We start from the raw sequence: 16,253 nt of genomic DNA, 5'->3' as shown, positions 1-16,253 counted from the left end.
CAGGTTCAAACAGATGGAAACTCACTCCTGTGAGTCTCCCTGATTCTTCAAACACATGCTGTTCTGGCACTGTCAAATATAACAACACATTTTTCATTCATGTTTTAAAGTGACATCAGTGTTTTTGCACCATTTTAAGAGTCAAATTTAATGCTCTACAAATAAAGCCACATACAGCTAGTGCTTTCCTCCTTTCATATACGACTCGACGGCTTTGAGGTCCCTAACAAAAAAGTCTTTTTGCATAATTTGCCCATTGCCTCGTTGAGTGGGTTTACATTGGAATTTAAAAAATTCGATTTATTGCGGAAGCTCGGCTGAAATCGTAGTTATCATGATCGAGCTAACACCCCTAGATAATGTGAATGAAGCCGAGCTGTTGCATGTATACAGACAATCAGCCTGGAGTCGGGAGGAGCTGATCTGCATGTGTGTTAAGGTTTCGTGCCAAGCTATGACCCGGAAGTCGAGCGGCATTTAAAGCTTAAACGTGAATGTAGGAGGTTAGACAAAGACAACCTCTTGTCTGTTAACGCATCGAACATCCTTCCAGTTTACCTCTGAGTAGCTAACTTGCTTGCTCACCGGCCTTGTTCTTTCCACCTCTGTTGTTTTCTGTGACGTCATAAGTCAGTCGGTAGTGGCCCATTACCCACAAGCTGACAGAGTGCATACCTCCACCTATCATAGTGGTTGTGCATGAATACTGGGACAAACACAAGTCCTTTATCAAGCTATAACCGTAGCTCGACTTAACTGTGCATTTAAACGTGCTCATTATTGTTTCAGCCGGCACCAACCACATCCTAAATGCATCCTCTTCAATCCCTTTGTTGTTAAACTTGCACGGCCCCACCTTTGCATGTTGAAGTAAGGTATACCCACTACAAAAAAGCAGAATACACTACTGATTATGTATGACAAGTTTCTAAAACAAAAGCCAGCAAAAACAAGCAGGTTTCCACTATGGAGCAGTTCAAGGTACAATACACGTTCCGGTCAATGTCACAACAGTTAAAAAAACACATTATTTTACAGTGAAACACACCGGAAGTAATATAACTACAACATCAATAATCATTATGGATTGTTGATGGTATGATGTCTATATGACTCTGAACAGTTCATTTTCAATGACGCAAAGCTCACGCAGACAGTGTGTCCCAGGTCTGAGCACTTCGGCCGTAAACATAGAAATGTGTCTATGACTTCAACCACAACCGCGGCGCATAATGTCAGCACGCAGCTCGACGTCCATCTGTCTGATGTACCGTAAAGCGGCTGTTATTCGCCGAATCCCTCATTTACTACACGGACTTTGTACGAAGTTAATCAAACAAATAGGCTACACGCTATATTTAACAGTCAGCTGCTGTGTTTTCCCATCGGCATTAAACACACCGTCTGGAGATTTAATACCTATAACAAATTTATGCTAAATTTAAGACAATTTAAGGCCTTAATTACCCGGATTTTATATTAAGACATTGTAAGATTTTCTAAGGTCCTACAGGAACCCTGGACATGGACAGATAAAAAAAAAAAAAAAAAAAAAGGTAGCCAGCCTTTTACATGGGATCTAATACAAAACTTCCCCAGAACATCTCCTTTTAATTATTTCCAGGGTGACACAGAATTTATTGGAAATATATTAAAATCCACAGACAACCATTAAAACTTAACAGAGGATCAAACAGTGCTGAACAAATGTCTGAATATCTTGAAAAACATGCTGACTCCCATGTTTAGTTACAGTACATAAAAAAGGAGTGCAGAGGAAGAAAGGATCAAAGATGGCTTCAGGAAATGGCGCTTCTCTACTGGCCTCACTGGAAGAGGATGGCTCAAGAACAAACTCACCAACAAGCCTCCATGACGTGAATGTCAGTGGAGTTAGAACAGTCAGAGTATCTTCTCACCGGTGTGTGATGTGAATACTCACTAAGGTGCATGAGGGAACGAGGGTCACATCAGAAAAGCTCACATAGTCTGCTGGGAAGAGACTGACTCTGAGATCTCAGGCTGAACTAAAGCAAACTCCTGAACAGCTGCTTCTGTTAATGGAGTTAAACCAACTGCCTGCCCTGCATGAGACAAAATGATTAAACCAAACATTTTACAATTCAGAGTAAGCAAATACTAAAAAGATTCTTTTTCCCCCCAATGAATAACTCAGTTTCTATACTCAAGTTCCGACTTAAGACATTTAAGTTTCCTGCTGTAACGTAACATCGTCACATTTGTTTAAAGACCAGACTTTTTCTTATAGGACTTGTGGAGGTCAAACCTGTGTGATGTTTGAAGAACAGCAACAGGTCCCTCGAACCCTAAAGGAGAAAATATCTCCACATTAAGAGTCTCAACACATTGGGATCACATTTTTCTTGTGTTTTAACCAAAAAATATTTGTAAAAAAAAAAAAAATAATAAAAAAAAAATGTGCTCACTGTAGCTTTAAAGTACTCTCAAAATAGAAGGTAAATGTTAAAGCTGGAAACTTCTGGGTCATGAAATTGAAATATGCAGGAAGACTTGAAACATTTCAACAAAAAGGTTGAAAAATTCATTTTGTAATTCAGTTTTCAAATTTAATTACTGATGTGTTGATGAAATAGGGAAAAAATATAAAATGTTGGAAATATTTTAAAATCTTTACCTTTTAGTTTTATAATGCATAGTTTTATTGCATTTGAATTCATTTCTTTTTATAAATATATCAACATAAACTGACTTTAATTATTCAGGTGAAATTTCTACAGTCTCCACACTGACGAAGCTCCTACAGACACACACACACTTACAGATTAACTTAACCTCCACGTGCTTTGACAGGTCCCCCTGCTGAAATGTTCAAAAACACCCCAGCCGTCTTTGGAAATAGCAGAGCTACAGTAAATTCACTTCATAGTACCCTGAGGCAACTGTGAGACCACACTGTGAACGGGAGACGGGCTGAGCTCCACAGACACTGAATGACTGTCTCCGTCCACATCAGTCAGAACTGATAAACATGCTGGACGTTTCCTGACAGAAACCTGCTGAGGAGGATTAAAGACTTTGGTAAGAACAAGTCAAATGAAAGCTACATAAATATGGAATATGCTGCTTTTAGTACAATATACTATATCCCCCCATATTATAGACAGTAAGCAGCAGTGAACATGTATATAAAAACAGTGGTGCTAATACACAGCAGAATCTTTTAAACAGTGGATCAGTCAACTCCATTTGTTAAAAAAAACAAACATAGAGAAGTATAAATATACTCAGTAGAAAGATACTGACTACACACATACACAGTGCCACCATAGACTTATCTATACATTAACAGGTAATGTGACTTAAATGGACCCTAATTCCCTTTGATGATAATGTTGTGGACACACACAGTCACTGGGCAGTTCTTTGTCTATGTCCTAAGGCGAAGTGCTCGCGTTGAAAAAACAAACAAACAAAAAAAAAAACAAAACAAAAACAAGGACTGAGGAAAGGTCGTGCAGGAAATCCTCAAAGGTGATTCGTCCAAGGGGTCCAGTATGGGGTCTGGGCTCCACGGTCTCTGGTCTTACCAGCACGGCAGGGTGGACTCCTGCTGGCTGGAGTCTGTAGGGCGGAAATGTCACTCCAACATGGCGTCCAACTGGTCAGCAAGGTCATCGAACATGTTGCTGATGTCATCCAGAATATTTCCTGCAGCCTTCACTGAGCTGCTGCCGCTGAGGAGGAGACAGGACAGAGGGAGTTGAGGACAATCAGTCAGAAAATCATCTTTTTCCACAGTTGTGTCTCATAATCAGGCTCCTCTTCTATAGAACCAACTTCCAGTATTGGTCCGGGGGGGCGGACTCTTTAGCAAAATGACTTTTTCCCCCCCTCCCCTCCGTCTCTCTCGCTCTCTTACTCACCCTCTTTATCTCAACCCAACCGGTTGAGGCAGATGGCCGCCCCCCCAAGCCTAGTTCTGCCTGAGGTTTCTGCCTCTAATAGGACGTTTTTCCTTGCCACTTCCCCCAAGTGCTTGCTCATCAGGGGATCTGTTGGGTCTCTTTAAATCATTTTATAGTTTCGTCTAGACCTGCTGTATATGTAAAGTGCCTTAATGTAACTTTGTTATGGTTTGGCGTGGTTCCCAGCCTGGGTCCTTTCTGTAGTTTCCTCCCACCATCCAAACACATCATGTTTAGGCTAACTGGTGACTAAATTGTCCATAGGTCTGAATGCAATCGTGAGTGGTTGTTAGTCTCTGTCTGTCTCTGTGCGTTGGCCCTGTGATGGACTGTCAACCTGTCCAGGGTGTACCCGGCCCTCGCCCAGAACATTGGCTGGGATTGGCTGCACCCCCGCAATCCGGAAACGGAAAAGCGGTAGAAGATAGATGGATAAATAAATCTGATTTGATTTGATTTATTATTTCTTTCAGCTATGATATAACGGATACTGCTGAGATTATCCAAATCCGATTAGCTAGAGTTCAAACTAAAACCAACCAGGAAAAGCTATGGTAAAGTCATGTCTGCTGCCCCCCCCCCCCAAAAAAAAGTAACAATAATATTGATCTTCGTATGAATCTGACCAAATTACGTTGCTTCCTGTGTTGCTAACTTGATACAGCTGCTATCTGCAGGTACATATCAATGATCTTTGCTGCTGAAGCTGGTTCTTGCTGGAATTACAGTTCAAGTCTTTACATGTTCCATTATCATTTGATTCTGCTTTATATAAACACACTTTATCACTGTAGTGCAAGTAGTGTAGTACAGGAAATATGCTGTTCTTCTGTATTTCCGGGATGAATACTTATTATACTGAGAATGTGTAGCTGCCGAATGTTTGGGGGACTCATTTCAACAGCCTGGGTTAAAATCAAAATCTGAGATTATTCTTTGATGACAGCAATTGCACTACCCCATACTTTAAAGAATCCAAATGCAAATACACCAAATGTCAGTTATATACAGTACATTGCAGTTCCATCATCCCAGGTGACCCTGCACCCACCACGTCACTAAGTGGTTGGTGTGTGACTGAAGTGTTTACCCGTCCATGCTGCTCCCATGTGCAAGTTTGTTCTCCACCACTTTGAGAGCAGCGTCCAGTGACGTGCTGGTTTGCTCCAGCCTCTTGTGGGCCAGCACCTCAAGACCGGCCACACTGGCCTGGGGTGTCCCTGCTCTCCCGGCGTGGCCTGCTGGAGGCGAGGTGGAGTGCAAAGGGACCTGCGTTGGAGAGTGGGGAGCAGCTGACGGGATGCTATGGAGCATATGGAGGTTTGTTCCTGCAGGACACGGAGTTGTGGTTTAGATGTGAGGTCAGAGAATTGTGAGGTTTAAATGGTGCTTTTGGTGAGTGTTACCTGGTGCTGAAACTGCGGTTGGGCTGAGCTGAGGGAGTCTTGATGCCGATACAGCAGCAGCTCTCTGTGGACTCTCTTGCCTGGATGTCAGTGTGTGTGGGGTTTTTCCATCTTTCACAGTGTGTGTGTGGATGCTGCCACCCAGCTTTGGGGACACCGTGTGAATCTGTACGCTGGTTAGTTTAGGAATGGCTGTTTGTGCAGCAGCTGGGACCGGACAAACAGTTTTCTCGGGAGCCTTAGGTTTGTCAAATGGTTGTTTAAGAGGACTGGCAGGTTTTGAGGACACTGGGGGCTTGGGACCTTTTCTCATAGAGCCGACTCTCTGGAAAATATTTCTCTGAGGTTCTGCGTTGCTCTGTGTCCTGACATCACCGTGTGCGTTTGCACTCAGGTTTGTCATTAGCAGGTGGTTGTTGGGCGGCGGAGAAGCCTCCTCAGGTGTGGAGGCATCCTTGTCTTTGGGTTTGTGTCGTCTTTTCACTGTGTCAGATTCTTTCAGATTGAACTCTGGGAGATCCAGGCTATTTGGGGCCTGCACTGGGTCCTCTGGAGGAATCTTCACATCATGGTCTCCCCGGATGACAACAGCAATCCTGGGTCTCTGTTTGATGGTGAGGTTACCCTCCTCGGCAAAGGGCAGGTGGTCACAAGAGCTCTGCTTGGGAGACACCGTCTTTGATATTTTTTCATTTTTTGTTTTCTCTTTCTCATCAGATGATCTTCCAGAGCTTTCCCCTCTTTGTCTGTCTGTGTCTCCCTCTGTCCTTTCAATTTCAGACATTTTTAGGCCACCAAGGCCCAGGGCGGGCACAGGTTTGGAGTGCTGCGAGATGATGTTAGGAGGCATCCCATGTGGTGTCGGGGAGGAAATGGGACTGAAAACAGGTGAAGCAGGAATATAGGCTGGTGGAGGAATATCAATCCTCCGGGATGGGCTGCTGCTGCTGCTGCTGCTTCCTTCAAGTCTGGCTGCTATGCTCTTCACGCTGCCTACACTCTCCATCTCCACCCCTCCCATCACATCTGACTCCACTACCTTCCCATTCCCTGGTTGTCGTCCAGGACTACCGCTCACTGAGCTCATCCTCTTGGGTGGTGGAGGAGGCGGACCTTTGCGCCGGGAGCGCACAGCAAAGGAGTGGCTGCGGTTGATGTGCCGCTGGGCTCCTGTGGCGCTGGTGTGCCCACGTCCCGGTCTGCGAGATAAAGTGGCGTAGGAGGGCATGGCTGCAGACGTAGCAGAGTTGCAGGCAGAAGTCAGGTCATCATCTTCGTCTGGCTCGCCATCGGACAGGGCATAGCGAGTCAGGCTTTGGGCGCGCTTCTTGTGAGGGCCCTTCTGGGTGTCCTCAGCAGTAGTCTGTCCCAACCAGTGTCCCATTAGAGGCACAGCTCCAGGCAAAGGTTTGGACAGCGCCCGCTGAGTGCCATTAATGCCTCCTGTCTGTGCCTGAATGTAACAATAGGCCTTCTGAGTGGGGGAAGACTGCGGGGATGGAGAGGAAGGGGAGCAGGGTGGGTGGTGCTGAGGCTGTAGGAGCCGGGTAGGAGACTGGAAGTGTTTGGTCTTGGGGGGGACTGCTGGGTAGGCAAAGCGAGGCATTTTGCTTGGAGTTAGCGGTGGTGTGAGGGGGGAGAAGGGGAGTTTGTTTGGTGTTGCAGATCGACTCTGGTGCTCCCACATATCTGTGGGTCTCTGCCTACCTCTGCCTCCTGGACTACCCCCTCCGTGCTTGGCCTCCTCTCCTCCTCCACCCCCCACACTCTGTTCAGACCGGCTGGAGGTTCTGGCTGAAGCCTGTTGCTCTTTAGAATATCCTGAATTAGAATGTCCCGAATTCCCAGAATTCCCAGAGCCACGTGACCTTGTACTGATGCTTTCCTGACTGACTGACATGGCAGATATAGCCGCTGTAGAGGTTATGCCCCTGATTCCAAATGCCTCTGCAGCTCCACCTCCTGCCCTTCCCATCATGGCACTCTGTAGCTCAGAGCTGAGCTCGCTGTCCTGGAAGGAGAGCAGCGCCCTGGGAGTGCGAGGGGAGGGGCAGCAGTTGTCAGTCGGACCACCAGAGTGCGCATGAGGATGCACATTGTGTGTTGGTGTGTGCTCAATGGCCACCAGCTCCAGAGCAGCGGGCGGTTTCCGCCTAAGAGTCCCACCTGCAGTTCTGTCATGGTTAGAGCGTTGAAGATCACAAAGCCTCTTCACTGCTAACATCAGCTTCTTCTGATGTCCTAAAACAGAGACACTTCACAGTCAGATCATTCAAATCAGCTGATGTGACAGTGGATCTGGTCTCATTTCTCACCTAGTTTGGTGATGCCAATCTCCTGCAGGTCCTCCCAGGTGATATCTTTGACTATTGTAATGGAATCGTAGCCATTGTCACACAATCTCTTCTGGTACTGAGGAAGTCCAATCACACTGAGCCACTCCCCCAGGTCCAACTGCAGCAACAAACACATATTATGATCCTCCCATGTGTTGTGCCTTAATCATTTTAAGTCACAATACTTCGCTTTCTGACAGCACTTTGTTACACACAAGTGTTACTATGTAAATAGATAAAGATTTTATGAATGTTATGTGGGATGACAGAGTTGCTCCTTACAGGGATGTAATCAGGCAGCCACTCCGGGATACTCAGTTTGCTGATTTCGATGGAGATCTTCTTCCTGTGGCCCGGTTTGGTTACTCCAATGGCTGTTAGGTCCTGAAGAAAACACCACATGTACAAAAAAAAAAAAAATCAATACATGGGACCGAAGCAGTAATGTCTTTGATCCAGTGATAAAGCTTCTATACGTGAGCAAATCAGGGTCACGTGGTAGAAAGATTAATAAAAAATTATTTACAGAATTAACACTGTGATAGCGTAAAACTCAAGTAAACAGATAAGAAACAAAAGGATGTCAAACATGTTGTAAATTAGATAAAACATAAAAACAACAGATCTGAACTTAGTTCTTCAATCTAAACCTACTAAAAAGCTCTGGTATCCTAGTAATTTATACTGTTTTGTGTATAGCTCAAATACATTTGTGTATTCAAATTTAAGCTATCATTTCTTCATGTGCACAGCTGGTCTTCCTTCTTTTATTCATTTTATGTATATACTAATTGATAAAACATGGAATGATCACGGACATGTTTCCTTGTATTCATGTGGTATACATCCCATATCCTGTATCTGCCCTTCTGTCCTCTCATCCCTCACTTATTTTGTTTATGTTTTTGTTCACACACCTCAGGGGTCATCCTGCTGATAGTGGGCACATCATATCCTGCACAGATGAAGTTGGATGTGTACTGCTCCAATTGGAATTCACACAGCCACTGGTAGATGGCCTCAGAGTCCTGACAACAAAGAGGAGGGAGGTGGATGAGACTTCTTTCCAAAACACACACACACACACACACACACACAGATTAGTAAACTCACCTTGCCCTCCAGGAGTTGCTCTGGTCTAACTAAGCCTTTCTGGGGAGTGCCATTCACCTGCCGACGGGAACCGCCTAGAGTGCACACAGACAGTCAAGACACAGCCAGGTGAAGATAGGACAAATACATAACCAGGAACACCTTGTGGTGTTCTGACCCTAGTTTAGTAATACCAGGTTTTCCCAATCCATCTGAGTGTGTGGGTGTGTTTTTGTGTCTCCAGGTGAGTGAAGTTGTATCATCTCCCTTCCCTGAAAACCCACAGAACCATGACTCATCTCTCTGTCAGCCCTGATAGATCTGAGGAATCCTCTCTTCCTCTCCTCCTGATTATTTGTCTGCCGGTCTTTAGCTCGAGGGAAACTTTTTGACTACACTCTCGGACAGGTTCCAGCTACCTTTTAATTAGTGCCGTTAAAATAAACTTCATCAATAACCCACCTCTGAACACAGAGAAGGCAGAGGGGCAATCAGTATTGACTACAGTAACATACACATATCAGTTCACTCGTTAACATTTGCACAATTGCACAACTACTACTTTACTTGTGACAGTAATAGAATAGCACAATCCTGGAATAAATTCCACCCAATAATTTTCCCATTTTGAAAGAATGCTTGGAATGAAAAAAATGTGGTTATGCTCATGGCAGCAGATATTGCAATATGCGCAATAAGTTGCAATGATCGATTTATTTGTGCTGACAAAAAAAATATACATATTATGATGCGATTGTACCAAACAAACATGCTCCCTTATCTGGAGAATATGATGTGTAGGCTGGAGCATATCACCACTAAATTTAAGGCGCTAATGCTCAGCATTGTTGCAACACATTTTACCTTTACCAAAGCAATGCGGCAGCTGTGATGTTGATGTTATACTTTGCCATATGGAGATTTTATTACAATTCCATTAATTGTGCTGTTCTAGCAGTTATCATTAATTCTACTTTAAAACTAAAAACAGGCTCAGTCCTCATTGTCTTTCACATTTTTTTATGTTGAATCTGAATATCTCTAACAAAAAGTTCTTACCCTTCCGGAAAAGGAGGAGTGACAGCGCTCCTGATGGTTGGCCCTTCATCCTTCCCTCTGCCTGTCCTGCATCATACTGAAGACATTTCTTCAACTTCCTGTTTTTCTGTGATTCATCTTCACTTAACTGATATGTTTTGCTCCATCCTGACTCCTCCTTCTGACCCCTCCCTTTCCCTTCTCCCTCACTGTTCACCTCCCCCTCCATTTACCCTCAGGTAAGCAGCGACCCTCGGCTCCATCTGGCCTGCCGTTTTTTATAACCTGCAAAGCCCCATCTCAGCAGGAGACCTCATTTACCTGCTGCATGTGAAGTCTGCACCTGCCACTCAGATCTGACACATTCTCCTGTGTTTATTGTTTCTTTTGAAAAGTGATCAAGTGATACTCTGCGTTGTATGACAGATAAATTGCTGGTTTTATTGGTTTCAGTGGTGAGGTGGGTCCATTCTTGCTCAATCTCATTTCCTCTCAGAGTGATGCCAGTAAAAGCTCAAACAGCACCACAGCCACATTCCTCAAATAGGAGATGATACAAAAAGTGCTTTGTGATGCTGTTTACCGAAGTGCTTTGAATCAAGATTTTCCTTGAACATGTTGAACATGACACAACTTAATATTTTAGCTCTTCAAAATAAAAATGAAAGGGAGGATAGCTTATTTAAATGCAAAAATCTGAATTTTTTTATTAAGTGAGTGGAGTCATATTAAAGAAAATGGAAGCAAAGAAAAACATCTCCTATGCACAAGAAAAAATTTAAAGATTTCTGAAAGAAAGTAGAAAGAAACTGAATGTTTTTATGCCATGTTCTCCCCGTGTCTGCATGGGTTTCCTCCCACCATCCAAAGACATCATGTTTGGGTTAACTTGTGACTCTAAATTGTCCCTAGGTCTCAGTGTGAGTGTGATTGGTTATTGGTCTCTGTCTGTCTCTGTATCTTGGCCCAGTGATGGACTGGTGACCTGTTCAGGGTGTACCCCGCCCTCACCCAGAGTGAGCTGGGATGGGCTCCAGCACCCCGCAACCCGAAAACAGATAAGCAGTAGGAGATGAGATGAGAGTTTATGCCCTGAACTGTTTCTAAAAATGGATGTAGAATATAGGGTTTGTGTGAACCCAAAGCTGAAACGTTTTGATAAGGAATCCAGTTTAAAGTTTAGGCCTGACCCCCATCAGGACTATCTGGATGACAGAGCTGAATAGAGGACACTGCAGTCCTGACTTACAATACAAACTGAAAATAATTTCACCCATCCGATCCAAACTACACTCTGTACACAATATACTTAGCTCCAAAAACATATATTTTATTTGTTTGTTTTTTTTTTTTACACAGATGGCTGATGTTTCATTGACCCCTTCACTAACCTGTGGATCCATCAACCTGTTTGCTGCGATCAGTCCCTGGTTGAAGATGGTCTCCTAATTCTCCAGCAGAGGGAGCCATCTGCACACATCAAGAAGAACATCAAGCTACAAGCTTCAGCGATGAAGTTTTCTAAAGAGAAATATCCTATATAACATTTGTTTTTCAGTATCACAGTTAAAAAATGCTTGGTCTTACCTTGCCAATGTCAGCATTGTAGCGGTTCTGAGTCCCATTCTGTTTGTGGCTACTTTCAGAGCTCTGGCCACTGCCGGCACTGCGACTGCTGCCCACACTGCCAGCACTACCAATGCTGTTTCTATCACCTGAGAGGGAGAGCAAGAGAGACATCACCAGGTACAGTGTGACCTTCAGAGCTGAGAAACTGGGAAAGAAGCAAGGCATACTGGGCATACTAATAAAAGTCACATAAAACTGCATTGTAAAAATACAAAAAACTACTTCCACAAGTCATGTCTTTATTCAGTCCCATTCACCCTTGGATTAGGATTAGTTTGACATTTTAGGACAAAAATTTTTTACGGTCTTATTCTATCATATGCGTGCAGCTATGGAGCCAGAGCTTGAAGGGAACTATCTTAGCTTAGCATAAGGACTGGTAGGCACTGGCCATTGGCTAACTCAAGAACTCAGTGTATATCATGTTTGTTTAACCAGTACAGCACATTTGGCTATCCAACCCAAATAAATACAGACAACATTAGCAGTTCTGTTACTTTGATAATCAATTATAAGAACAAACATGGTAATGTAAGCATAACAATTTGTGTTCATACTGTAACATCTTCATGAAACACAACAGTTTAACTGTTCAAGCTAAAAACAAGGACTGCACACAAAGTGGTGTTCAAGGTAATTCTCTGATGAGGGTTCAAGGCTCAATTCCTGGGTAGACCTTTCCAAGTGTCCTCAGGCAAAATACTAAACATCAGATTCCCATCATATGCATCATCGTTGCACAAATGCATGTGTAAGGGTGAAGGTGGTATCCATCCAAAAGCACTTTGCATCGTTGGTATGACTTAAAGGGCTACATTCGTGTTGCTCACTTAACCTTAAAGCTACTAATTGTCATTTTCACAGTGTGTTTGTGTCAAATTAACTAAAAAACACACCACATGTTAGGAATTAAGAAATAATGTTCTTTCTTTCTTACATCAGGAAAGAAAGGTTATATTATCTCCTCACTTATACAAGGAAAGAAAATACAAATTTGAAGATGCAACACAGGAAATGACTTGTTTCAACAGTTTTGTTGCTGTTATTGTTGCACAGACTTTGGGTCAGTAGCAGCAGTAGGCCACACAGGAGTCAAAGACAGATTTACTTACTGTTACGTCCTGCTGCGAGAAAACAACTGTTGTTAGGGTTACTGGAGCACAGGGGGTGTGAGACGTGTGTGTGGGATGGTGGAGGAGGTTAGAGGGATTTGCAAGGTGGCATTGCAAGGTCAAGAGTTTGGCATATGAAAGGTCAAAGATTGAAATAAGCTTCCTCAGTGAGGCCCTGTTTCTCAGAAAGGCTGGAACTGCTCTACAGGCTCACAGAGGGTCTGTATTTGGGGACGGGAGAGGGAACAGGCGTTTGGGGCCACACTCTCTTACCAGTGGGAGAGCTCCTGAGGACCCAAATGTCCTGTGTAGAGCTAGCAGGACTAGCTGGGGCTGAGAGCTGACTGCCAGGTGGAGCACCTAACAAACACACACACACACTTTAGACCCACACTTGCTGTTGCACTGCAGCGCTGGGAGTGGACCTACCAAACTCACCACAAGACTGATTGAGAGGAGATGGGGACCAAGGTGGTGTTTGGAGGGGGGGGGCTGAGAAGGCATGATTAGAAGTGTGTGTGTGTGTGTTTGTGTATGCATGGGTGCGTGTTTGTGTGTGTGTGTACCTGAGGGATCATAACCGTGGGTGTATGAGTCGTCAATCTGAATGGTGGCACCGAGGCTTGGGGGAGGAGCTCTGGATGCAAAGTGCTGTCGTTGGCAGGGCATTGAAGCTTGGCGGGAGAGAGTACCCCCTGGAGTCAGGGAGACAGGTTTGGGTTGAGACAGACATGCATGAGTGAGGGAAGGTAGATCCTGTACATGCATGACTGTCAGTTTTAACTGCAGGCACAGGTATGAAACCACTTCAGACGACATCATGAATTTAGGTCTTGATTTCATTGAGTCCATGGAACAACAGCTAGAAAAGAGCAGGTTCACTGTAAATCTCCCCTGGTGTTACATAAGAAGCTGCTCAAAGGGAGTGTGAGATCAGCAACGTCGCACACTGGGCTTACTTCACATTTGTCTGCTGTTGGTCCAGGGTTACTGAAACCATTGACATTATCACAGACTAAGGCATGCGCGCACACGCACGCACGCACACACACACACACACACACACACACACACACACACACAGCTGAGTTTGCAACATAAGCAAAGAGCCTGTCATCGACTTTAAGTCAAACTCTCTTTTTCTTGTCTCTTTTTCCTCAAGTATGAGCAGACATATACAGGCAGAGTAACATACACATACACACACACAGGCACTGAGTGAACATAATATCCCATCGTAGACTGTGAGCGCTTTAGCACTGAGCTGACACTCGGCAATCTGGCCATAGTAATCCTATTAATGTGTGTCTGTATGTGTGTGTGTAGCCTGGCTTGTTGAGGGCCTAGAACTGAAGTGTTTAATCTTGTGTATGCCCACATCTCTGCTGCTGGGCCCCTCTCTGTGCTTGCCCCGCTGCTTGAATGTCAGTGGCTTTACAGCTGCAAAACAAACATGGGGCTCATATTCCTTTTATTCACAGGGATTAAATCAGATGATTTACAAGCTTGCTGACCCCCCCCAGTGACCATGCATGCCAACATGACAGATCCTGCTTGAGTACAAGTGGCAAGATATATTCTTAGCCCAGATATAACCATTGCCCTGGGTCAAGTTTGCCTTTTTAACAACACACTGTCAGCTCAACCTCACAGTGTAACGAGTCTAATACAGCCATGTGACCCTGAGTTATTACAGCCAGAAGCTGATATTATAGTGACTGTTTATTTTTCAGGTTATTTGCTAAATTGACTTTTTTTGCTTTATTCTGGACTGGACTAAGACTGACAGAGAGAGAGAGTGCAGAATGACATATGCCAAATGACACCGACTGAAACTGAACCAGCGCCACCAACAGTTTTGTAGTTTCCCACTTTGGGGCATGCACTGTACCCATTATGCAGGGCCGTAAAAACCTGATCCAAGGAAAAGACTTGCCCCAGTGACCCCATCTGCCTCTATTTTCATGTTTACATTTATTTGTGCCCTACAGTCAAGTTCAGTGATGTAGCTGCCTGCCCTGCCTGGTTGGTAATTAAAGCTGGACTTGTGACTTTGGGGTCACACAAGGCTACAGACCAGACTTACCCCTGAGACAGGGGGAACATAGAGGGGCTCAGCACCATTGTACAGAGGGGTATTTCTGCCAAGCCACAAAAAAAGAGGCAGTATAACACATCCTTCCTGTAACGCATACATTTATTAATGATAATGGAATAAGAAACCATTGTTGTTATAATAATATACTATTTAGGTGGCACCAAGGTGGACATTTGGGGAGATTCTGTTGTTAAGAGACCAAAAACATGCAGTGAGGTGGATGATGAGCCACAACTTTTAAATTTCATTGAAGTTTCAATAAGATATCCGGACATCATGGTGGCAATGGCTAAAAATGGGGCCCCTCACTAAGCTTCAGAGGCTGGTGTACAGGGGCCTCAAAGCGGCAGAAATAACACTGGTCTCAGACAGGAGACGTGTTGATGCGTGAACTGATTTTGGTGACAGTACAATGTATGAGATTAAAGATGTTGAATATCTTTCCAGAATCTTTTTTCAACATCGGACTTTGTAGACAGTCACTGGTCACTGATTCCCAGCTGGCTGCCTGTAGCTACACTACAACACTACCTTTCTAAAAAAAATAAAATAAAATAATTTTTTCATCAATGAAAATCTCTAGTTGTAAACAGTAAATCATTCTTGGTATATTCTGTTTTGATTCCTTTTCGTGTGGCAGCATCACACTTCATCTGGTGTGTGGTGAAACTGTGCTCATCTACCTGCCCGTCTGCTGAGGACCTCCACCACTGAAGGGGGGAAGAAGCCCACCCGGTCCGTGCCCCGCTGGTTGTCATGGATGTGTCCTTTCCAACGGCCATCCGAGTGCTGCTCTAGGACCTGATGCCAAAAAAATCATATCCAGTCAATCAGATCATTCTGTGATAACCTTGGTGCCTCGTTAAATAAAACAGGTCAATTGATTTCCTTTCACAGGGAAAAAAAACTGCGTTCCAGACATGCACCCTTGACAACTGCACATCATCTCTTAAGTATGTGTGCTGTGTACGACTCCTCCAGGCATGCTTTTAGGACCATAATGAGAGAGCCAATCAGCTGGAAATGTGCTGCCTATTCATTGTGAGTGTTAACAAAATGCCTGGAGAGGACAAAAAAAAGGAAAACATATCACTTCTCTCACAAGACATGGCACAACAACTCAAGTTCATACAGGAGTCTTGGATGTCATAATGACTTGTATAAAGATATCAAAATACAGCCAGAAAGCAGATAAACATGCGTAAACACACACACACACAAATTAGTACAAATAAAATGGTGTGCAGGGAGAAAGCAGCAAACAAGCTGGTAATGAGAGAGTGATAGCAACAAGTCAGTGCCTGTTTCTCTGCTCCTGCTCAGGGTACACAAAATTACCCAGCAACATCGCACACAAATCCTAACAACAAGACTTCACTCCCAAAGCCACCTTCATATAATCCTGTGATTCCTCTGCCACTAAGTAAAGCAGCTGAAACAAGATGGAGTTCAGCTGAACTGATTTACAGTGGCTGCAATAAACAGGAAACACAATAAATGTCTACACCAATTAGCCATTGCATTATGACCACTACTAGAACACTATGTTTCAAAACGTTAGAAAATTCTCAAACAATTCATAAACCATTGTTGCA

The 16,253-nt window shown here is 44.0% G+C and overlaps 1 protein-coding gene across 1 annotated transcript in view; it reads right to left on the bottom strand.

Annotated features, from left to right (window-relative positions):
* Positions 1 to 1,623: 1,623 nt before the first annotated feature.
* Positions 1,624 to 16,253, bottom strand: part of caskin2 (CASK interacting protein 2) — a 49,572-nt gene continuing 34,942 nt past the window's right edge. Inside the window, exons 11-22 of the mRNA XM_029527854.1 lie at positions 15,342 to 15,459; positions 13,127 to 13,255; positions 12,834 to 12,920; positions 11,407 to 11,534; positions 11,211 to 11,289; positions 8,803 to 8,876; positions 8,607 to 8,717; positions 7,972 to 8,073; positions 7,669 to 7,807; positions 5,354 to 7,594; positions 5,038 to 5,275; positions 1,624 to 3,716 (exon numbers count right to left, since the gene is read on the bottom strand). Of these exons, the coding sequence (XP_029383714.1) occupies positions 3,620 to 3,716; positions 5,038 to 5,275; positions 5,354 to 7,594; positions 7,669 to 7,807; positions 7,972 to 8,073; positions 8,607 to 8,717; positions 8,803 to 8,876; positions 11,211 to 11,289; positions 11,407 to 11,534; positions 12,834 to 12,920; positions 13,127 to 13,255; positions 15,342 to 15,459 (3,543 nt within the window). The 3' untranslated portion in view covers positions 1,624 to 3,619. The remainder of the gene's footprint in view (positions 3,717 to 5,037; positions 5,276 to 5,353; positions 7,595 to 7,668; positions 7,808 to 7,971; positions 8,074 to 8,606; positions 8,718 to 8,802; positions 8,877 to 11,210; positions 11,290 to 11,406; positions 11,535 to 12,833; positions 12,921 to 13,126; positions 13,256 to 15,341; positions 15,460 to 16,253) is intronic.

Source organism: Echeneis naucrates, chromosome 19 (assembly GCF_900963305.1).
Source record: "Echeneis naucrates chromosome 19, fEcheNa1.1, whole genome shotgun sequence".
Classification (NCBI taxonomy): domain Eukaryota; kingdom Metazoa; phylum Chordata; class Actinopteri; order Carangiformes; family Echeneidae; genus Echeneis; species Echeneis naucrates.
This window is presented reverse-complemented; position numbering and strand designations above follow the sequence as displayed.